Raw genomic sequence first — 23,810 nt, 5'->3', positions numbered from 1 at the left:
TGCTTTTGTTTAAGCTTTGCTTGCTTGCAGAGGTCATGGAAGACCCATATAAGATTCTCTCTGCTGCAGCTTACATTCTCCTACTCCCAAGGAGGGGACTGTAAGTTATGCCCAGCCATGAATAAATTTTACCCTGCAGTATCTCGGTGTTTAGCTCCTGGTGTTTGGTACCAGGACACTTATCTCTTCTGTTTACCATAAAAGAATCAAGGAAACCTGAGCCTCCTATTGGTCTCACTTGACCATTAGGAAATTAGCAAATAAAATAAATAGTGCATATATATATATATAATGCAAATGTATGATATGAGTATCAATTATTTCAATCAAATGGGGTCTGACTTACTCACATTCAATCCACATGTCACCCTTTGCCCTGTTCATTGGAAACCCATCCCAGATTCTACACACACTTTTCCTTCCTTGACCCTCTTTCTCTCTCCATTGCCTACTTCTTTATTCTTTCACTCATTCTAAGGTACATCATCTGGATGGGGCATAGAAAGCAGATAAAACACTGAATTAGATACTGCCTGATTAAAAATAATAAAGGTTTACAAGTTCTGGTTTCTTAGGATCTAGACAGCCTTCAGTGTTTATGATTCCTACCATCATCATTATCCCCATCATTATTACTGCATTCTGTGGGTTTCTAATGCAATACAAGAGATATAAATGTAGAAACACAGTTCAAGGCTATAAAGATGATATGAAGAATCTCAGCTGCAATTCAAGAGGGTTTTGAGCCTACAAAAATAGGATGACACAGGTTTTTTTTTTACTTTTTAGCATAGATATAAAATGATCAGAGCAATAATCTAAGACAATTCAACTGGCAACTAGTTGTGAGAATTAATGAAGAGGAAATTATTATTATAAATATAGAGAATCCTCAAGTATTCTTCTGGTATCAGTAGTGGGAAAAATACTGAACTATGGTGGTACACACCTTTGGTCACAGAACTTGGGAAATGGAGACAAGAGGATCAGGAGCTTGAGGCCAGCCTGGGCTACATGAGATTCCCCTCTCTGGGGACAGAGAACACTCATCCATCTAGAATCATCCCAAATGAAACAGAAGACTAAGTTAAGATGTTTGCCTTATGAGACAGGTAGTGATTTAAACTGAGTGGTAAGTGGGGTGGGGACCTATTTATGACACAAGAGGACAAGCCCCTCCCTTCTTGTTATACAGTAGAGGCCACATGAGCCTCCTACTTAGTCCTAATCCCTCTCCCTAAGTAAGAGGCACAGAGTAATCACTTGGCAAGGATCGAAGGGGCAGGGGGTGGCAGTGATCAACCAACAGGCCAGCTATAAAGGAAGACCAGGAATGCCAGGATGCAGGATTAGAGCCCAAAGGGAGATGCCATCATGAAAGATCTGTGAAGAGGGAAGCCTGAGGGGTAGGGGCAGAAGGATGAAGCCTAGGAGACCAACTTCTTTCACAAGGGAAATACCAACTGCGGAGCCAGATTCTACCTCAGCATCTAGGCCAGAATGGAAATCTGAGACACAGCAGAGATCTATAATCCAGCCAGATCCTGAGCCAGAAACAACCCTCACAGACCATCCAGGAGCAAAGATGCTGCAGGAATTTGATACCCCGAAGCCCGTTGTCCAACTGAATGAAGCTGAATTCCAGCAGGTACCAAGAGTTCCACAAAAATCTGCTCTGCTCCAGAAAATCCTTGCCCCATTAGCCTCCCCTGCACCACAGCAATCATCTCCCAGCCAGAAAGTGCACTTGGATCAACAGGAAGCCACCTCCCACCGGGGACCAGGGACAGGAAAAGTGTCTACAACTCAACAGGAACCACAACTCAGAGAAGAACATGTGGGGATGACAGGATCTGGACCAGCAGAACCACCTCTAGCTCCACATGAAGTGGAGGCTACATCTACAAGCCAGGCTGCACCTGGACCCCAGAAGAAATCCCCTGCTGAGACCCACTCTTCATTCCAAGAGAGACTTGAACAGTCAGACCCTACAGCCCAGCAAACACCTCTAGTTCAAGAAGCCAAATCCAATCAGGGGTCTTTGATGGAATCTGGGTTTTTAACAAAACTACATGAACTATCCATACAGCACACAGCCCATGAGTGGAAGACATTTTTTAACTGGGTTACAGTGTCTGACACAGAGGAACATCTGAGTTCATCTTCAAAGTCAAATCTTTCAGAGCCAAAGAGTGGAACAGTGATCCCAGAAATGCTACTACCCTTCGAAAAGAAACCTGATTGTGAAAAGCTGCCAGGATATGGCGGGAAATCACCACATGGGATGAAAGCTAGTCTCCAGAATCACAAACACTACTGGGACACAGGTGAGCCTGAACCTGGAAGACTGGAGCCTTCCAGGGCCAGTCACTTATTCATGCTAAGAATTTTTTGTATCTGGGGTTATAACACTTGGGTCATTTTTCAACAATAGTGTTAAATAGAGAGTAACACACACACACACACACACACACACACACCAATCTGTAGAGAGGGATGATGAGGCATAAAAATGATTTTTTTTTTTTTGGTTTTTTTTCGAGACAGGGTTTCTCTGTGTAGCTTTGCGCCTTTCCTGGAGCTCACTTGGTAGCCTAGGCTGGCCTCAAACTCACAGAGATTCGCCTGCCTCTGCCTCCCGAGTGCTGGGATTAAAGGCTTGCGCCACCACCGCCCGGCTAAAAATGATTTTTACACAAGGCCCTGCAGTTTGGAAACAACACCCTACCCCCGCCACCACACACACACCAAAAAAAAAAAAAAATTGGAGGAAATCAAACTGAGGTAGGAAAGAGCCCTAACTCAAGGGTCAAGTAAAAGAAACCACCCTCCTACCAGTATTCATTCATGAGTCCATAAATGAATAAATGGCGGGTTACTAACCGTGGGGCAGACATCAAGCTAAGCAACAACAAACAGTACAATGCTCAGTGTGGGCCTCGCCTTCCGGAGTGGTGTAGACAAGCTCAGCATCCGGGGCATTCGCAGCCTCCGCGCCGAGAGCAGCAGGTCTTGCCTCGGCCGCCAGGAACACTGGCTCCCCAGCCAGGTGCCTGCACAGGGGCTCAGTGCCATGGGATGACTGTCCCGCGGCTTAGGAGAGGAGGCTGGAGAGGGCCGCCAAGCCGGGGCTGCATGGAAGCAGCATGGCAGGGTGCCGGCCGAGGCTCCGTTCTTCCTGATGCTCCTCTGAAGCGGTGACAGGTAACGCCATAGAGCCGGGTCCTGACCGAAACGTCACAGTCCTGCGGGCGGGCGGGCAGCGGGGGTCTTTCCCCCCCTCCTCCAAGGCCGGAGCAGGTCGAGGTGTGCGGGAGAAGCACTGCCCCGGGGTTCCAGGCGCCCCCGGCGTGCGCTGGCCCAGAAGCGGTCGAGCGGACCGCAGGGAGCCTCGGGCGTCCCCCGTTTCCCGCCTTTTCCCCGCCCCGGGCATGTGGCCTCCCTCAACTGAGGCTCCTTTCACCGGGTCGACCCTGAGGCCGCAGGCTGCTGGGCAGGCGCAGAACGTTCCCTTCTCCCCAACGCCCACCCCACCTCCCACCCCCATCCCTTCGATTCTGGGCAAGAGGACAGGACTGAGAGGAAAAACCTCAAGAGACAGCCATGAAAACCAGCAGGGAGAGAGAATGTGTGAGGGAAAGTCAGCCTGACTGGCAGCGGTTGTTTTGCCGAGAGGTCAGGGCCAGCCTAGGCTACATGGTGGGTTCCAGGCCAACCTCAGCTACAGTGTGCAGAGCCCCTTCTCAAAATCAAGGGAGGAACAAGCCGAGGGGGGGGGGGTGCAGGGGGCGGGGCTTCCCTACCGAGCGGCTACCCAGCGCGGCCACGCCCCCAGCGCGGCCACGCCCACGCTTTAGGTGGCCTGAGGGCCTGGCCCGCCCCCTGCCCGCAGGTTCCTGCCACTCCTGGGGCGGGTGGGCGGGCCCAGTTCATGTAGAGGTGAATGGGACGGCGACGCTCCTTCTCTGTCGGGGTGACTCCAGCGCCACTCCTCCCGATTTCGGCTCTGTGGACACTTTTCACCGCCTCCGGGGTTGCATTTTTTTGTCATCGCTGCTGTGGTTGGCTGCGGTTCCTTTAACTTGAGCGAATGGGCGGGCCAAGGCCTTCAGGCCCACCCGCTGGAGGCGGGGCCTAGCGAGGAGCAAGCCCAGGATTGGATGGTTTGGGGGCCCGGCGGTATTGTGTAATGAGGATTGACTCGACCGCTGGAATTGGGCCCCGCGCCGGGACTGGAAAGAATTGATGGAGCCAGCCGTGGAGTCGGGGATCGTGGGGGCCCAGGCCTCCAAGCAGGCCAAAGAAGGGTCGAAGAACCGCAGTCGCAGGCGGTGGCGAAAAGGCAAGGTCAAAGGTGAGCCGGTAGCAGCTCGGAACAAACTCTGCACATCCTGCGGGGCACTGGGGGACTGGGTGGACTGACCCACCTCCACAACGGGGAGGGGGGAGGGCGATGGACTGACCCACTGCCGCCCTGCGTGGGGCGTGGGGGGCGGAGACCATCCATTATTAGAAGCGGGTGATGTGAGAGTAGAATGTCCCACCCGGACGTGAGGACTACCGGCTATCCCAGTGCGGTCTTGGGAATGCGACTCTGTCGGAATAGGGTTCCCGCTTGGGTTCGTTACTCTCTGTGTGGCCAAGAGCAACAGCTTCGCTCTAAGTGTTTTCGGCCTGGGAAATGATTCAAACGCTGATTTTCATGTCTTCTGCACTCTTGAGAGGATAATGGGGAAGGATTTTAGCCGCTTTTACCAAATGAGGAACGAGTACAGGCTTGTGAAAGGTAGGTGGTAGGAGTACCTGGTAACTGGAAAAACTCCTCCTCGCAGCCCTCCTTCCACTCTCAGTCAATCCATCCGTTTGCTCTTTGGCGATCGACCTTCATCAACCCAGCAACACTTTGGCGAAGCTCCTGATCCTCACGACTTCCAAAAAGAGAGCTTTTAAATTGACTTTGCACCTCCACACTTTCCCTAGGGAGGAGGGAGGGCTATTGTCTAGCTTCCCTAGACCTAGAGAAACAGTGGCAGACCAGCAAAAGATGTTGCAGGGCTCAGTCAGAGCAGGCATTAAGTCCTGGCTCAGTTTAGAGTCTTGTTTATTTTGCGGCGCTGCTTATAGCCAAACCTAGGGTCTGGTGAATGCTAACAAGTGCTCCACCATGCATCTCCACCTGCAGTCCATGCGTCTTTATCAGTCCCAGCAAGAGGTTCCTGTGCAGGGAAAAAAAAAAACAAAAAACTGACATGGCTCCCCAGTCCCAGTAACCCCAAATTCATCATTCCCCCTATCTTCTTGGTAAATAAGGGGAGCATTATAATCAACTCTAGAGTGCATATACTGGCCAAAACAGGTTTGAACTCAAGCTGGAGCCAAAAGACAGCCTCTTGTCCCACAACAAAGATACCATTTGGAACCTGTTTCTTAGAGAGCCATTTTACCAAATTGCTAAGATCTGTGAAGGAATAAACAACAGGCTCCTTTCCCTGATTTTTTTTCTGATCTCCGAGCAGGCATGACGATAGCAGTACCTGACTTGTGGGACTGTTGTAAGATTCCAGTGCATGTTCTTTGGCACACAATAAGCCGGGAGAGGTGGATGTGAGTATACTGTCTCTGCTAGACATTGAGCTCCCGAAGAGAGGGCTTGTGTCTGCCTTGTTTACCTAGAATGCCAGACACATAGACATTCAAATATTTATTAGATTGATAAGTAAAGGAATGTGCCAAGCGTGTCATGGGGCTATTAATAGCCAAGCTGTCCTTAGTGTCCTGAGGAGTCAGAAAGAATCTACCTGAGTAAGACTCTTGCACAGTCAAACCTACTCACAAAGGCAAAGGCTCAGCTCTGAGAATTGCTTGTCGTTTCCTGAGGCCCTTCCTGGTGCCAGGCCTCAGACCTGTGAATCAGATCCCACCCCTGCCCCAAGGGTATCCTGACTGGCTGGAGCAGTCTTTTTATCCATGTGATCCTGCCAGTAACTGGATAAGACTGCTGTCATTATGATCAGCCCATTTCCCAAATGATGACACAGAGGCACTCAGCCAGCTGGGCTTCCTTACCTGGCCAGTAAAGGCAGAGAGACACCTTCAGCCTTCTCAGGACAGGGAATGTGGGAGTTGACAACTGCTGTGTGCCCCAACCTTAATTCTGGATCTAAAAGGCTCTCATCAGAAAGATTTAATCTCCAGACCTTCGCTCAACACCTAGGCATTCTGTGACTAGCAGGACAGACTCAGTAGAGCTGGGGACACAAATATTAATAAGACTATTGCTGTTGCCAGGCATGTGGCACACACCTCTGATCCCAGTACTTGAGACGCTGAGTCAGGGGGATCACCATTAGTTCAAGTCCAGCCTGGATATGTAGTGAGTTGCAGGTCAGTCAAGACTACAGAGTGAGACTTTCAACCTCTCCCACCCACCCACTTTAAAAAGCCTGTTGTAAACAAGTCAGTGTGATAAATACAATAAAAGGAAAAATCTTGGAGCCAGGGATGTAGCTGAATTACTAGAGTACTTGTCTAGCGTGCACAAAGCCCTAGGGTCTATCTCCAGGACCACATCAATTAGGCCTGGTGGCATGTGCCCAGGATTCAGAAGTAGATTGGTGGAAGCAGGAGGATCAGAAAGAAGTTTAGGGTCATCCTTGACCACATAGTCTGAGGCCAGCCTGGAATACATGAGAAAATGTATCCTGTCTTCAAAAAGAGAAAATTCTGAGAAAATGATTATGGGAAGCTTTTCCAAGGAGGTGATGTCAGACTCATGGATGGACAAGAATTAATTAATTAATTAATTAATTAATTAATTAATTTCCTGCTGAACAAGGAAAGTAGGTAAAACAGAGAGCAGCATGAGCAAAAAACCTTGATGCTAGCCGGGCGGTGGTGGCACACGCCTCTAATCCCAGTACTCGGGAGGAAGAAGCAGGGAGATCTCTGTGAGTTCCAGGCCAGCCTGGTCTACAGAGCAAGTACCAAGACAGCCAGGACTGCACAGGGAAACCCTGTCTGGAAAAACAAAACAACACACAAAAAACCATTGATGCTGGAAGGAGCAGCGTAGGGTTGGAGGGAGGCTGGCAACAGGAGCCTGAGGCAGGAGGGTGGGCTCTAGATTGGTTGGGAGGCTTTATCCTGAGAGGAAGGAGTGATCAGATTCAATGTTTTCAAAAGATCCTCTAGATGCTTTGCAGGGAACAGACTTAAATCAGAGGCACACAGAGAGCTTCACAATCATCCAAGTGAGCGGGATACAGTGTGGCAGGGGGAGGCAGGGGGTGGGGACATGCCAAGTGAGGGTGATACAGTGCAGCAGGGGGAGGCAGGGGGTGGGGACATGCCAAGTTTTGAGGTCCATAGGACATAGGTGGGACAGGCCTGGGTGATGGCGTAGATGGATGGATAGGTGAGGGAGATGAGCATGATAACGCCTTAAGTCTCTGCTTGAGCAAATAGTGATTTCTGTTCTCAACACATGTATGCACCACGACACACCCAAACGTGTATATAGATTCTTTTTGTTATTTTTATTCTTGTCTTGTTTTGTTTTGTTTTGTTTTGGAGGCAGGGTGTCCTATATATCCCAGGCTGGCTTTGAACTCACTATGTATTCCAAAATGACATCAGATCCTCTTGCTTCCACCTCCACAGAGCTGGGTTACAAGTGTGCACCCCCACACACAGTCTATATGGTATTGGGGACTAAATCCAGGGTTTGCACAAGGTGGGCAAGCACTCCACCAACCGAGCTACATCTCCAGTCCATGGATTGTTTAAAACATGAACACATCCCCATACAAGCTGAAAATCCAAGACAAAAGCATACACTTGCAGGCCAGTAAACACACATAGGTCACAACACTTGCATACAAACACACATACCTTAGGTAGATGAAGAAACATGAAAGTATATTGCCCTGGTTCATCCCCTGGAACCAAAGTCCAGGCCTGACACAGCTGACAAGTGGCTTCTCAGGGCAGAGAGCTGGAGGAGCTGGGAACATGCTTCAATGGCAGAACATCTGTCTAGCATGGACAAGTTTGATTCCCAGAACCAAAGGAGAAAAACATCGCCCAGGGCAAAGGGCTGGGACCTAGTTGTCTAAGTACCTCTCCCCCACTGCCATGCCCCCCTCAGCCCTACCCTTTGCCCCATTCCTGCCATGCTCATCCATGGCACCATGGGTATGCCCTTACCCCAGTGCCCTCTGCCTAGGATTCTAGCAATCCCAGTATCCCTCCTGGCCCTAGCCAGCCCAGTCTTCAGGGAGCTACCATGAGTGGGGCAAAGAGGAGAGCCCTGAAGTCACAGTGGCTTAGGGATCCAGCCCTTTCCCTGCTGCTTCATCCAAGTCACTTGTTCTTCCAAAAGTGTTCTTCAATAAGTATCCCAACCCCACGTTCCTCACATGTTGGGGTCGGGAGAGAGTCGTAGGGTGAGCTGTGGCAGAAAGGCAAATGGTAGATACAAGGTACCAGTGTGGGAAGCGGATGAAGCTAGGTTTAGAAAGTGGGAAATTGCCCTGGCTAAGAGCTGAACACAACAAACAAGGCCCTGAACTCCAGGTACCTAGGGTCTCATGGGGAGACAAAACAAATAATATGATTAGGAAGCCATACACTGTTTAGAATTGTGACAAGGAGTGCCGTAAGAAAGATCCAAACACACCATCTCAGCAAGGCTGAGCTGAGGGAGCCCACAGAATGAACCATGCATGCGCATGCAATACCTCCCTGAGCTGGGCATGTAGCTCAGAAGTAGCACATGCTTAGCACATGGGAGTATCTGGGTTCCACCCTGCTGAGCAAACCAGCCCAGCAGTTTCCAGATGAGGAAGTCACACCAGCACTTAACCAGCAAGTGACCTGGGCCAGTATCCCACCATAACTGTTGCTTACCTTAACTGGCCCCCGAGGCTCTGGTCCATTTGTCTATCTGTTTGCTGGTCCTGGGAATGTACAGCTCTCTCCCAAGTGCCCAGCCATTACCTTTGGTCCTCACTCTACCCTTCATGCCCTCTTCCCTTCACAGACTTGCTGGAGTGTGCTAGGCCTCGGGGCCACCCTCTCCTTCATCAAGATGACAGTCCAGGGACAGAGACTGAGGACTCACCCACAGCCAGACAAATGTTGCTGAAGCCTCAGGGCCTCTCGTTTGCAACAGGCTCTTTCAAAAGCCCGACACCTGATTTTTTTTTTTATTTGTAATTTCATGTTCTTCCTAAGTAGCCATATTCCACTTTATGAGCTCTGCGCCTCCATAAAAATCTGTTTCTGTCCTAGTGGAGACAGACATAAAAACAAGTAAAGGGATGACTGCACACTGTGTACATGCTAGAGCAGAAATAAGCCCTAGGGGGTAAGTGAGGGTGGACTTGAGAGATGGGGAGAAACAAGGTAGGGACCACTTCCAATTGAGGCCTGAGGGTGAGAAAGAGCTGGCTGGGTAAGGAGCATGTGGAAGACCTTGGGGAAAAAAAGAGCCTTGGTTTCCCCATAATGTAACATGGAGTTGACTGTCACAGCAGGGTGGGCTGTGGAAGTTAGGAGGTAAACCAAGGATGTCCATGTAGGAATACTACACAGTAGGGCCTGTGACTCAGGCCCCTGGCTGAGTTTGGTATTGCCCTTAATCGGCCTTTGTCCTCCCAGGAGGGAGAAGCAGGGCTAGCCACCTCTTTTCCCCTAGCAGCTGGGGACATCTGTGCCAGGGCCAGTCTAGGGGGTGGGAACTGACATCACTGAGCCTTTGGCTCCCTGAATGCACTTGGGGGAGAGGGAGGGCATTTTGGCTAGGTGAGAGGGGACAGTGTGTTCAGGATTAAGGCTGGGGCTCCTGGGGCCTAGGGGAGAAGACTAGGACTGGATGAGGGAGTCTGAGGGAGGAGAGGCTGGGGTTAGCTAAGCCCTCTCAACAAGGAGGAACGGGGCACGGCTCCGGGGTCTAAGCAAGGAGGGGCTGCAGGGCGGCGACTTCAGGCTTCTAAGGAAGAGGAACGTGGCACGAGGACTCTGTGCAGGCAGGAGGGGTAAGGAGTTGAACTCTGGGCTCCGTTTACAACATGTGGTTCTCACTATCCATTCTGGATGGGAGGCGAATCAAATGGCCACACCCTGACTAGGCTGGTCCCTCCCCCACTTTATCGCCACAGGCTGGTACTGGCACTAGCCACAGACCTGCTGTGCCAGCTTGTGGAGCTCCAGTCCGAAGAGGCCAGGGAGGGTGAGTGCAGGGCCAGCTGAGAGACAGAAATGGCTGCTGCCACCAGAACCCAGGATCTGGAAGGGAGAGGAGACACTGTCTTCTACGGAAACAAAGGGTTGCAAACCCAGGAGCCAGGCAGGGCCCTAGGCCTCCGCAGGGAAAGAATCACTTGGGAAGGTTGTAATGTCCTCACCAAAGGGTCAAGGGCAACTTCTCCAAGATGTGCTAGATAACTCGGACTCTGGAGGGAGATCATAGGACACCCTGACTGGGAAGCTGAGCAAAGCATGGAGCTGGGTTCTGAGGGACAGAAGCTGAGCTTTGAGAGCCCTAGGAGGAGCGATGCCTATATAGGACCTAGAAATCGGGGTTAAATGGGCTCTGCCATTATCCGTACCACCTCCAGCTTCTTACTGAGCCTCAGCTTGCCCTCCTGTAAAAGGGGATGCTGGCAGCAATAGAGATCTGAACTGTTCCGGATCTTTAAGGTAAACCTTGGCAGGGGCTTGGCTAGTGATCAGTATTGCCTATTTGAACTGCTGTTGCGGGCAGGGGAGTGAGACAATTCGACCTAAGACAGGGGGCCAAGGCTGAAAGCCAGGCAACCATCTAGAGAAGGGATGTTGAGTTTGAGACCCCCACAGAGAAACAACGAGGGAGTTGGAGTTTGTAGGGGATTCTACAGGCAGGCTGGAGTAACCAGGAGTGAGTTCTTGGCGCAGAAACGCTGGGTTATGTATGCTTGGGGCTCCAAAGGAGGGAAGTCCTAGGAGGCAGTGATGGCTGGACTGGGAATCACATCCCCATCACTGTGAGAAGGGAAGGGCTTGTGGGCAACACCAGGAGACTGAAAAGGAACGGAGACGGGGCTTGAGCACGTGGGGCTTGAGAAAGGGAACCGTTAGGCATTCAGATTTCCTGGAACAAGAAGGACAAGTCTAAAGAGAGTAAACAAAGATAGAGTTCACCCTTGAATACCTGGAAGGAAGAGGAAGAGGGTGGGCCGGCTTCTGGGGTAGAGAGCAGCACTGGTGAACCAAGTCCTCTGGGGCTTAGGAGACTGGAGTCCTAGATCGGGAAGGAGAGGGTAGAGCAGGGAAAAGTCTGAGAGTTTCAACTCTCAGCAGCTAGGCAAAAAGAGGATGAGGCCCCAGACCTCTGGAAGACAAGGAGATAAAAATCTTAGCTGCGAGAGAGAAGATAATGGAAGGTCCCTGGATCTCTAGGAGGTTTGGAATAGACCCCTGAGCCTTGAAGGAGGAGGCTACAGCTTTGCACTCCTGGATCGAAGCAAGGATGGTCCTGGGTTTGAATACTTGGGCCTGAGGGAAGAAAGGTAGGACCTGGACTCCTGGGCCTGACTTAGCAAGGGTAATCCCAGACCTTCCCATCTCCCCACAGCCTCGGCATTCTCACACAGCATGGATCTCCGCACAATGACACAGTCGCTGGTGACACTTGCAGAAGACAACATGGCCTTCTTCTCAAGCCAGGGCCCCGGAGAGACAGCTCGGCGGCTGTCCAATGTCTTCGCAGGTGTTCGCGAACAGGCCCTGGGGCTGGAGCCAACCCTAGGCCACTTGCTGGGTGTGGCGCACCATTTCGACCTGGACACAGAGACCCCAGCCAATGGGTACCGTAGCTTGGTGCACACAGCCCGTTGCTGCCTAGCACACCTACTCCACAAATCCCGCTATGTGGCCTCCAATCGCCGAAGTATCTTTTTCCGTGCCAGCCACAACCTAGCAGAACTGGAGGCCTATCTGGCTGCTCTCACCCAGCTCCGTGCCCTGGCCTACTACGCCCAGCGCCTGCTGGCTACCAACCGACCAGGGGTGCTCTTCTTTGAGGGTGATGAAGGACTTACCGCTGACTTCCTGCAAGAGTATGTCACTCTACATAAAGGCTGCTTCTACGGCCGCTGCCTGGGCTTCCAGGTGAGTCCCTTGCCCCGTGTCCTCCTGGACTCACAGTGAAGGCACTGGTGGCTGGTAACCTGTCCTTGAAGTAGAGTCACAGCCATCAGAGTTACTGGATTAGGGAATCAGAGCACAGATTGGCAGGGAGAGTTGGCAGGAACTCAGAGCTGGACTCCAAGGTCTCCAGCTCATGAGCTGTGACTAGATAGACCTGCCATGTATCAGAAACCTCTTCACCAGCTGGATCTGGTAACTCAGGCCTGTTACATCCCAGCTACTCGGGAAGCTGAGGCAGGAGGATTGCAAGTCCAAGGCCTGGCTGAGCTTACAGAGTGAGATGAAGGCCAACCTTGATAACTTAGGGAGACCCTGTCTCAAAAGTAACAAGAAGGCTGGGGCCACAACTCGGTGATAAAACACTTGTCAAACATACATGAGGCCAGAGCTTCAACCCAGCAAAAGGTGGGGAGAAGAAGAGGTTCATTTGCTCTTTTTCTTTTTCCTTCAAGTCTTTCGGATTGAACTTAGAGCCTTACAAGAGTTAGGTGAGCACACCATTGAGCTGTATCTCCAGCCCACTGAACCCTGAAGTTCATTTGAGTCTGAGTGCCTAGGAGGGTAATCAGTATTGATCTCAGAGGTCCATTCTGTGTGAGTGCACTTGGGATTCTGGACCAGATGGAAGAAGGTGACAGCCCACAGATGGGAGATTGGCATCTGGGCTTTGTCACTATAGAAACCACATGATTTCTAGGCAGCCTTTAGGATAGGACCAACACATCCATCAGAGTTGGTGACAATGAAGACCTGGTTGTGGTTAATCTCTTCCCTGAACTAGACATTCTGATCCTAGCTGTGGCCTTTCTCCTACCTTTTGCCCATCCCAAACCACCTCAGAAAGATGCAGCCTGTCACCACATGGAAAGTGAGGCAATCTAATACCCTCAGAATTATTTAGAGATAGAGGCTAGCCTGAGCTACATCATATGTACCAGGCAAGCCAAGGCTACATAGAAAGACCCCGTCTCAAAAATAACTAAATAATTGATTTGGGGACTAGAAAACTGGGGAACATAGAAAACTAAAATCAGAAGAGAGGCCTAAGTTGCCCCTGTCTGGGGTCATGCTAGCTCCAGGCAGCCCCAACCAGCTGTATGAAGGAACCTCAGCAAGGACTCCAGGAGCTATGTGATGCTTTGGTCCTTCTGCCCTCTCAGGGCCTCCTCTTACTTCACCGAGGGATGAGCCCACCACTCTTTCAGCTTCCCTGTCCCTGTCTACCATTCCAGGCTTCCTGGGCCTGAGCAGCCCAACACAATTATTTCTGGGGTTCTCCCCTCACCCGAATAAACCTACAAACATCTCCCTGCTTTCATGCCCTGGCATCAACACTGGAAATAAAGAAATTCCAGGCTGCCTGAATCAGTGTCCTAGCCACAAAGGCCAGGAGCCTCCTGTGCTCTTTGGCCTACTGGGTCCCTGGCCAAGAACACGGCCTGGGCCACCTGCCAGCTCCTGAGGACCCAGCTCTACTAGAGGGCAAGACTGCATTGCCCTCTAAAATGTCAACTTCCAGGAAGGCAGAGCCCCTAGATCTCAGATGAGGCTGCTCAGTCCCTGTTCCCTCCCAATGTTCCATGCTGTGGAACAGTTTTCAGAGTGAACAAGAACTCTGCTAACTCCTTGCCTTAGCCTCCTGCGACTGAGTCTCCTCTGCTGTTCTCATTGTCTTCCTGTCTGTCCTCCCCTCTGCCACCTGCCAGGTGTCTTCCCTGACAGCCATCTATCCCTGTCTAGGCCTCAGCTGATCTCCCCAAGTTCTCTCTACCTGTCTTGGGTCATTTCCCCATTTCTGGCTTTCAGTTGCCCTGTGCCCAGCCCCAACTGTCTGCCTCACCCCTTTGTTCTTTCTGACTTCAGGAAGTTCCTGTGTGTTCTTACTCCCCAGTCCCTCAGCCTGGGCCCTAGAAGAGCCTTCTTTGCCTCTAGGACCTCCCTTGCTCTTGTTCCTGGCCTACTCTGCTCCAGGCACACCACTGTGTTCTCTGTCCCGTGCCCCCCTTCAGTATGCCTCTGTTCCCTCGCTACCCATGTGCGCCACTGCATCTTCAGCTTCTGCACTTGCTCTGGCCTCTCCTCCTTCAGACCCCTGCTCTCAGCCTGGGCAGGTAGCCTGGCCCATGGTCATCACAGCAGCCCATCCACCTAGTGCCTTTCTTCAGGCCGTTAGTTGATTTAGACATTACCCTGCACGTGTCTTTATTTGTTCATCGTCTCCTCTCCCTTTGAAGATACCAGGTCCATGAAGGGGCCCAGGGTGATGCCCACAGCACACCATAGGAACACATTAAAAGCTTGCTAAATGTATGTGCCCACTCCTGTGTCTGTCCCACCTTGTGCCCCATCCTCATCCGTCTCCTGGGTGGCTGGGTGACACAGGCATCCCTTCACAGTTCACGCCTGCCATCCGGCCGTTCCTGCAGACTCTCTCCATCGGGCTGGTGTCCTTCGGGGAACACTACAAACGGAACGAGACAGGCCTCAGTGAGTGGTGGCCGGGCCCTACCCACATCCTCTCCTGTCCCCCTCTCCTAACCCAACCGAGCAGCCTGGTCTCCACCAGGGTTCCTTGACACCCCTCCTGACCCCCAGGTGTGACTGCCAGTTCCCTCTTCACTGGTGGCCGATTCGCCATAGACCCAGAGTTGCGTGGGGCTGAGTTTGAACGGATCATACAGAACCTGGATGTGCACTTCTGGAAAGCCTTCTGGAACATCACTGAGATTGAGGTGTTGTCGGTGAGCTGGGGGGCAGGGGAGAGCCTCCAGCATGCTTACAGATGGAGATTCTGAGTCCCAGACATCCAGTGAAGTCACTGCCGGTCACTACTGGGCCCTGGGTCCAAGGATAGCACATAAGGGGAAAGACCGGGCTAGGGACAGGAAGAATGTGGTATGTACGCCCACCACCTCCATAACCCTTCCCTAGCATCCCTTCTGTTCCTCCCCAGTCCCTGGCTAACATGGCATCAACCACTGTGAGGGTAAGCCGCCTGCTCAGCCTGCCACCTGAGGCCTTTGAGATGCCGCTAACCTCTGACCCCAAGCTCACAGTTACCATCTCACCTCCCTTGGCACACACGGGCCCAGGGCCTGTGCTAGCCAGGCTCATCTCCTATGACCTGCGGGAAGGACAGGTAAGCCCCAGACAGTGGCAGCGTCAGCTCAGCGCCCTGAACCCCCAAGCCTACCCCCCGGGGAAAAGAAGGCCCTGACAGACCACCCTCCTCCCTCCTCACCACCAGGACAGCAAGATGCTCAACAGCCTGGTGAAATCCGAGGGCCCACGCCTGGAACTGCGCCCACGGCCCCAGCAAGCACCCCGCTCACGGGCCCTAGTGGTCCACATCCATGGTGGTGGCTTTGTGGCACAGACCTCCAAATCCCATGAGCCCTACCTCAAGAACTGGGCCCAGGAGCTAGGTGTCCCCATCATCTCCATCGACTACTCCCTGGCCCCCGAGGCCCCCTTCCCCAGAGCGCTAGAAGAGTGTTTTTTTGCCTACTGCTGGGCTGTCAAGCACTGTGACCTGCTCGGTAAGACCCAGGTCCTTGCTTTCACAGATTCTACCCGTGCCCCCATCCTTGCCCTAACCACCCTTCTTCAACCCCTGGCCTGGCCTGCAGAGGCACTAAGTCCCTAGGTCCTAAAGCCTCAGCCTCCTCTCTACCCAGCCCACCTTCCCTCCATCTGCCTCCTGCCTGCTATGGGCTAGCCCCATTGCTGCCCATCTCCCATCTTGGCCACGTCGTCTCTGCCTCCTGCTTCCTTATTCCAGCCTTCATTTCTGGTCCCTCCTCTCCTGTCTCTCCATTCTTCCCCAGCTGCCCACCTCCTGCTCTCCTGAACTACCAGTCTGCTGGTTCACATGCCTACATATTTGCTAGGTCCTCACACCTCCCCCTTGGAATGCCAGCATCTCAGGAAGACACCAGGGCACAAAGCAGAGCATGGCTGTACCCAGCCTGAACCCCCCGACCTTCGGTTTCCCACCTTCTGATGTCCCTGTCTTGGGAAAACTGCCCTGAGCTCCCCTTTGCACCACCTGCCTTTGCTGCTGCCCCTCAGGCTCCCCAGCTCCCCCGTACTTTGTCTCTGTCCTTTGACCACTACGTGCCACATGGGATCCAAACCCATGCTTCTTCTCGCCAGTAACTAAAACGGCATTCTGCTTGGTCTTAGGAATGGCTTACCCCACCTGAGAGCCCAGTTCTCCCAGGTCATGCCAGGCTATGACTGGACCCTTCCCCCCACAATAGGTTCAACAGGAGAGCGGATATGCCTTGCAGGAGACAGTGCAGGCGGGAACCTCTGCATCACTGTGTCCCTTCGGGCAGCAGCCTACGGAGTGAGGGTGCCAGATGGCATCATGGCAGCCTACCCAGTCACCACCCTACAGCCCTCTGCCTCTCCCTCTCGTCTTCTGAGCCTCATGGACCCGCTTCTACCACTGAGCGTACTCTCTAAGTGTGTCAGCGCCTATTCAGGTAAGATCCGTACCCTCAGCATGGCAGCTGGATGCCTGCATGCCTCAGATACCCCAAGTTCTGGGTGTTAGAACTGCACCTAGAAAGAGAGACCAACTCAGCCTCTCACGTGCATTCATTCTGCAGGTACAGAGACAGAGGACCACTCTGACTCAGACCAGAAGGCACTGGGCATGATGGGGCTGGTGCAGAGGGACACATCCCTATTCCTCAGAGACCTGCGCCTGGGTGCCTCCTCATGGCTCAACTCCTTCCTGGAGCTAAGCGGACGAAAGCCCCAAAAGACCTCATTGCCCACACCAGGTGAGTTAGAGCTTATTCCCAGGCACCTAGCCAGGATAGCCTAGACAAAGCAAAAGCCCCAGGGGCTACACAATGGGGCTACAAAGATACCTTTCTGGCTGGCTCTGTCCTTGTCCCTACAAGCCAAGCCCTGGGTTTTCCCCAGCAGATGCCATCCAGAAAATTCCCAGACTTACTTCTGCTCCCCACAAGTGATCTCACAATCCCAGGAACTGCGCTCCCCCCCCCCCCCCCCCCCCGCTGCCGCAAAAAAAAAAAAAAAAATAACTCTCTCATGGCCAGATTTAGTGACGAACACTTTTAATCCCAGCACTTGGGAAGCAGAGACAAGACAAGATCTCTGTGAGTTTGAGGCCAGCCTGGTCTTCGCAGCAAGTTCCCATTCCAGGCTAGCCAGAGCTACACAGAAAGACCCCTATCTCAACAACAACAAACCCATTCTTCAGGGGGCTGGGGAAATGTCTCAAGAAGCAAAGAGCCTGCTGGGCAAGTATGAGAACCTGATATATATGGTTTTGAAACAAAACCATATAAAGCCAGTTGTGGTGGTGCATGCCGTAATCGCAGCCCTGGGTGGGCAGAGTCAGGCGAGTCCCTGGGACTTACTGGAGAGCAAGTCTGGGCAAAGGCAGTGAAAGGCAGTGGAGGCTGCTGACGAGACTCAGTGCCTGCTGCTAAGCCTGACCCGAGTTCAATCCCAGGGTTCACATGGAGGAAGGCAAGAGCCTATTCCTAAACATTGTCATGTGACTTCCACACGTGCACACCCACACACAATAAAAACGTAAGAAAGATAAAGAAAAACCCAAGTGGATGGTGCCCTGAAGAGTAACACCCGAGAGTGATCTCTCTCTCTCTCTCTCTCTCTCTCTCTCTCTCTCTCTCTCTCTCTCTCTCTCACACACACACACACACACACACACACACACACACACACACACACAAAGTTTTTTCAGTTCACATGTATTTTACTGTAAGTTAAAGTTCTAATTTTAGAATCTTCAGGAAATGCAGACACACACACGTTAAAAGAGAATTAAATTTGAGGCAAGGGACCACTGAGCCCTGGGGGTGGGGTTCTCTGTAGGAGAAAGGTCCCCAAAAGGTGTCCTGGGAAGCACACACTCCAGCCCAGCTTCTCACTTCATCAGTGCCTCACTCATTGCTGGGTTAATGGACAAATATTAGCATCTATAACCCTTAGTTTGTCACTCCGTGAAATGGGTATGAGATTATCTGCCTTTGTGGAGTCATAGTGAGGACTGCTACCCACATTGTGTCAAATGCCAACACAGTGCCTGGCACACAGGTGCTCCCAGAACATACTAGAATTCCATGTCCTATGTCTACAGTTTTGTCCCAGTGACTCTGGGTGACACAGCACCTAAGTGATTATTCTTACATTGGTCTGCACTTTGCCCTCATAGGTTGATAAAGGCAAGTTGTAGGAACTGAAAGGTAGGACCATGTGTAGTGCTGCACCACTGAAGCAGGAGGATCCCATTCTGAGCAAGCCAGGGCTACAGAGCAGCACTGTCCGAAATAAAACAACATAAGCCGTGAAACAAGAAGCAGTTGAAGATCTAATTAAATTAACAGGCTGGAGGCCCAGTGCCTCCAAGATGTCTGTGCCACGTGGGCTAGACACATGTCATCTGGGCACTTGCTTGCCTGGTTGCTCAGTGGAAAGGGATAAAATGGAGACATGAAAGACATTTTGGAGAGCAGATCCACCTGGCTATAGATGCAAGCTCTCTGGGAGAGTAACACACCCTGAAGACTGTTAGCTGCCTGTAAAGAGAAGCCCCTGTCCAGCTATGTGAGTTCATTCATGCCCCTTGGTCAAGGGGTCATAAAAGGCTGGCTGAACCTCCTGCTGGGGAGCCCAGAGGCAGCTACAGCAGGGCATCCTGCCTGGCAGTCAAACCTTAATGCCTGCCAGGGGAGCATCTGCCCAGAACCCACCTGTGAGGGGCTGGGAGCTGGCATATGCAAAGGTCTGGGTTCTATCCCCAGCAGCACAGACACACACACAAAAAAATCCTGATACATCATGATCCCTCTGGAGGAAATGATAGTTAATCCTATCTTATCCCTCTGAGTTCTTATATTCTTACAACTTAGAAGCTAAGAACTATATATCATTTATACAGAGGGAAAGATGAAAACTCCCAGAAGTCAACTGATTTGCACTTCCCGGGTCTATACATGCACACCCTGCCCTACAACACAGCCCCACTCCAAGACTACCAGCTTTCCAATCGCAATCCTGGACACAAACGCCCCACCCACACTCACCCTAGAGTCTGGGGGGAGGAGGATGTCCTGGACCTCCCCACACAGACCACTCTCCTACTACTGACCTACCTTATCTGCCATCCGAACACCCTGCTCGCTGCCAGACTTATCTTCTGGCCTCAGGCAGCCTCTGTCTTTGCCCTTCCTACAGAGGCCGTGCGCCCCACGGAGTCAATGCGCAGGAGTGTGTCTGAAGCAGCCCTGGCCCAGCCCGAGGGCTTGCTGGGTACAGATTCCCTGAAGACCCTGACAATGAAGGACTTGAGCTTTAAAGGCAACTCAGAGACATCAGACACCCCCGAGATGTCGATGTCAATGGAGACACTTGGCCCCTCCACACCCTCCGATGTCAACTTTTTTCTGAGGCCTGAGAATTTCCACGAAGAGGGTGAAGCCAAAGATGATGTGGGCACCATGGACAGAGCCCCCCGAGTGCGCGCTGCGTTCCCTGAGGGTTTCCACCCCAGGCGCTCAAGCCAGGGTATTCTCCACATGCCCCTCTACTCGTCACCCATCGTCAAGAACCCCTTCATGTCTCCTCTGCTGGCCCCTGACAGCATGCTGAAGACCCTGCCGCCTGTGCACATTGTGGTGAGAACAAGGCCGGGCAGGGTGCCGCTGGAGGGTGGTGGGTGGGACATGGGTGCCCCGGGGAAAAGAGCTAGCAAGTGCCTCGGTAGCTGGGCAAACCAGGGAATCTGTTGTCTTGTACTTTTATTGGGTAGGAGGTTTGGGCGGGTGGAAAAGATAGGGGCAGGGCTGGGTAAAGGTTGGGGATTCGGTTAACCTCATTTCCTCCTGTTTCCCTTTCCGCCCCCTCTCTCCCCGACTCCTCATTCCCCACGCCCGGCCTCTGTTCACTCCATATCCGTGTCCACGTCCTTAACCTTCCCTCCTACCCTGACCCCCACTCTCTCCAGGCGTGCGCTCTGGACCCCATGCTGGATGACTCGGTCATGTTCGCGCGGCGGCTGCGCGACCTGGGCCAGCCCGTGACGCTGAATGTGGTAGAGGACCTGCCGCATGGCTTCCTGAGCCTGGCGGCGCTGTGCCGCGAGACCCGGCAGGCCACGGAGTTGTGCGTGCAGCGCATCCGGCTCGTCCTCACCCCGCCTGCCGCACCGCTGAGCTGAGCCGAGCCGGAGCTGGGGACGGCGGGGGGCGGCACTAAAAGACCTCTTGCTCCCATCTGCGCGGGCCTCCGTGATGAGTGCGCTCCGGGACGGGCTCTAGGCCCAGCGGGGGCCCTTGGTCAGGCTGGGCGGGAGGGGGCGGGCTGTGCCTTAATTTGGGACCGTAAGTGGGGCGGGGTGGGGACCGAAAGCCGAGCCTGGGAGAGGGGGACGCACACACACCTGTCACCAAGACAGCTGGACCTTCACTCCACCACTGCCTTCTACTGCTGTTGTGACCGACCGTGGCTAGTCGGTTTTGTCTTTTGTAAATAAAAGCTATTTAATTAGTTAGGCCTTTTTAAAAATAGGGAATGTGTTTGCCCAGCAGGTGGCAGCACTGGGTTCAAGCGTCTGCTAAAGGGGGAAACTAGGATATGTGGCCCGGGACTAGCTTTGCTCGCAACCAAAACTACCTAAGATGCAAGTACTACCTGCCTGAGATAGTCCTTAAAGCCTCAGAGGCCTGCCCCCTGGTAGACCTTGAGTCTAGTGAGGCAATTTAAACCCAAGGCCTGCTCCTAGGGCTACTGATCCGTGGTTCAGGGAGTGTGTGCAATGATGGTCAGAGAAGGTTTCACAGAAGAGATGGACTTGGCCTTTAAACAGCACAGGCCTGGCGAGCTGGCTCAGTGGTTAAGAAAGAGCACTAAATGCTTTTCCAGAGAACCCCGGTTCAATTCACAGAACCCATGTGGGAGCTCATAGATGTAACTCCAGTCCCAGGGCCTCCAAGGGCACCAGGTATGCATATGGTGCACAGACGACATGCAGACAAAACACACACGTAATAAAAAAAAAAAAATAGCACAAACTTGCTAGGCAGAGAACCATGGCAGTAAGTAGTGATCGAGGCTTCTTCCATACCAGGAAACTGCGTGTAACAGCTGAAGAGCAGCTAGGGTCCTCATGAGGGTCAAAGTGCTGAAGAATATGCCAAGGCACTGGGGATGAACTGGAACCCTGGAGGCAAAGGAGAGGCTTGGGGACAAGTTAAGGCAAGGCCTGGGCTGGAGTAGAGGCCATGAGGGTAGGGAGCATCCCAGAGCCAGCAATGCGGTTGCAGGAGTAAAACAGTTAAGGTAGGGGTTGGATTCTAACAGAGCAAAGATACAAGCATGACTCTGAGGTCTAGCCATAAAGCAAGTGGACAATGAGGCAGCCTGTTGACCAGGAAGAGAGCTCAAGTGCCTGCTAAGAGACCGGGGACGGGGGATGCTCAGAGGTTATTCCATGAGACACTTCAGGGAGACATCCAGGAGGCTGAAGAGGGGTCTGTGTTTCACTCTAGCTGGAGCCCAAAAACTAGGATCATTCTTGAAAGAATAGACAAGGTAGGATTGGAAGGGGCCAGAACAGACAGAGCCCTGAAGCTTATGGCGCACAATAAAGGAAGGGGTCGTGAGAAGCCCCTGCTGGAATGTTCTGAGGATCAGCTGGAGAGGAAGGGAGGCAGGAGAGAAGAGGCTGTAAAGGAAGTTTCCGGAAGGAGGGAGTGGCCCATGACAGACTGAAATGCTATCCTGAGGGCCTCGCCCATGAATGAGCATGTGCTGCCACAGACCTTGCCCAGAGTCATGGCATTCAAATGTGGTGGGCTGAAGAGGGAATGGAAGATAAGGGGCTGAGCCAGTGAACACCACATGTCTAGAAGTTAAAGGGATGAGGTGGTGACTGACAGGACCTTGATGAGGTGCTGAGATTCAATTTCCCAAAAATAGTCCTCGCCGTTCGTAGTTTCTCTCCTGAGCCCCTGGGAAGTATTAATATTAAGGTTGGTCCCTCTAATATTATACAAGATGGCTCACACTTAGAACCCCAGTGCTTGGAAGGCTGAAGCAGGACTACCATCTGTTTGAGGTCCCTCTGAGATATATAGTGAATAGTGAGGTTGTGATGTAGCCCAAGCTGGCCCCAAACTGTAGTCCAAAGTAAGACCCTGAAAAACAACAAAACCCTCAACCTAGAATTCCTGAAAGGATTTATATCCATGCACTGAACACACCTTCATTCCGCTCCCAGCTCATCAAGTACAGCCCCCCGAGATAAACAACAGCCCTGGGTGTTGTCCTGGAGACCCCTTTGTCCCCACAGCCCACCTACCACAAGTTCTGCCTCTACCTCCTGTCTCATCCCTTCAACCTCTGGCCGGATCCAGGCTCCACCCTGTTCTCCCTAGGCACTGGAAAGGCCACCACCTGGTGTACTGACAGAAACTCCAGTCTCACACCTCCAGCTCTGGTCCCTGCTCTGCCTTAGCCCATCCCTGGCACTAACACAGTCAGTGATTCTCCACTTACGCACGCACGCACGCACGCACACACCAAGTTCCTCACTCTAGCTGGTGCTCACCTCCTCATCCTCTTCCAGCCTTACAGCTCCCCTGGTGGTACAGTACAGCGTGGGTCTTCTATTTGGGCACCTAACGTGGTGATGCACCTCCAGGCCTCTGACTTTGCACAGGCTGAAACCCTCCCACAACCTGTACTGCCACCTAGTGCTCGTCCAAGGACCAGCGCCAGTGGCCCCTTCTCCGGAAATTGTTTGCTGACCATGCCAACCCCCAAAAGAGATTCCTGTGCCTCCCTACCCCTTCACGCCCTTAACCACCAATGCCTGTCCTTCCCTCTAACCCGAGCTCCCTTGAGGACAGGGCCCAGGTCTGACTCATCTTGATCACCACAGTCCCCAGCTTCAGGCCTGGCACACCAGAAGCCTAGGAAATGTTTGTTAAGTGATGATTTGGTGAGTGAGTGAGCGCTGAGTGAATGGATGACTATAAGAGAGAACCGCGAGTGAATGAATTCATGACAGCAGGAAGTGACGAACCGAGGGATGCGCATGACAGGCAAGGAACATAGAATCCATAGGTGCATTTCTGAGGTTGCGCATCCCTGAACTCAGTTTCTCCAATAGCGACCTCCCTCATCGCCGCCGCTGCACGCTATGTCCAGAACCCCAGTACCGGTCATTCGGGAAAGGACTTACCGGGACCAACCAGATGAGCTGGTTTCCTTGGGAACCCCTTCAGCCTTTAGCCGAACCTACCCGAGCCCGACGAGGCAGGTTCCCTGTCTATTAGCAGATTGGCCTAAACTAGCGGAGAATGACGTCTTTCAGAGCCTATCGCTGTCCAACATGGACTGCAGCCCCGCCCATTCAGAAAAGAGCCCATAGGGAGCGTCAGGTCCTCCTCTGGAGAGAGTGAAGGCTGCTGAGGGCGTAATCGCAATGGCCAAGAATAGGGTTTTTAGCCTCTGGAACCTGGGGTGTTTCCAGGCGTTCTAATTCTTCCTTTTTCTCCCCTCCTTTTCCCCAGTACTGGGGAATTGAACCCTGGCCTTTCCGTATGCTACAC

General features: G+C 52.5%; 1 protein-coding gene and 2 long non-coding RNA genes across 13 annotated transcripts; 1 reads left to right on the top strand and 2 right to left on the bottom strand.

The window, feature by feature from the left end:
- The first annotated feature begins 132 nt into the window (after window positions 1-132).
- Lipe (lipase E, hormone sensitive type) lies at window positions 133-20,742 on the top strand. 11 transcript variants are annotated; one of them, XM_042267475.2, is made up of 11 exons: window positions 1,192-2,327; window positions 5,517-5,604; window positions 11,615-12,150; window positions 14,586-14,676; window positions 14,785-14,930; window positions 15,143-15,328; window positions 15,437-15,728; window positions 16,452-16,679; window positions 16,806-16,982; window positions 19,432-19,871; window positions 20,201-20,742. In XM_042267475.2, the coding sequence occupies exons 3-11, from the start codon at window positions 11,635-11,637 to the stop codon at window positions 20,411-20,413; spliced, it is 2,289 nt and encodes a 762-aa protein (XP_042123409.1). In that variant the 5' UTR covers window positions 1,192-2,327; window positions 5,517-5,604; window positions 11,615-11,634; the 3' UTR covers window positions 20,414-20,742. The 11 variants fall into 11 exon arrangements, with proteins under 11 accessions (XP_015862053.1, XP_042123409.1, XP_076430175.1 ...); XM_076574043.1 differs by lacking the exons at window positions 1,192-2,327; window positions 5,517-5,604 and adding exons at window positions 2,957-3,204; window positions 3,984-4,354; XM_076574041.1 differs by lacking the exons at window positions 1,192-2,327; window positions 5,517-5,604 and adding exons at window positions 2,999-3,204; window positions 3,893-4,354.
- LOC107402586 (uncharacterized) lies at window positions 5,085-23,546 on the bottom strand. Its single transcript, XR_013052059.1, has 3 exons — window positions 23,441-23,546; window positions 14,526-14,650; window positions 5,085-5,216 (listed from the first exon to the last, which is right to left on the bottom strand). It is a non-coding gene; the product is annotated as an uncharacterized LOC107402586 (long non-coding RNA).
- Window positions 7,891-11,535, bottom strand: LOC143273848 (uncharacterized). Its single transcript, XR_013052060.1, has 3 exons — window positions 11,192-11,535; window positions 10,186-10,287; window positions 7,891-9,287 (listed from the first exon to the last, which is right to left on the bottom strand). It is a non-coding gene; the product is annotated as an uncharacterized LOC143273848 (long non-coding RNA).
- Window positions 23,547-23,810: the final 264 nt, after the last annotated feature.

The sequence above is a fragment of the Peromyscus maniculatus genome, chromosome 1, assembly GCF_049852395.1.
Source record: "Peromyscus maniculatus bairdii isolate BWxNUB_F1_BW_parent chromosome 1, HU_Pman_BW_mat_3.1, whole genome shotgun sequence".
Lineage (NCBI taxonomy): Eukaryota > Metazoa > Chordata > Mammalia > Rodentia > Cricetidae > Peromyscus > Peromyscus maniculatus.
Note: the sequence above shows the minus strand (reverse complement) of the source record. Positions and strands in the feature narration are given on the sequence as shown.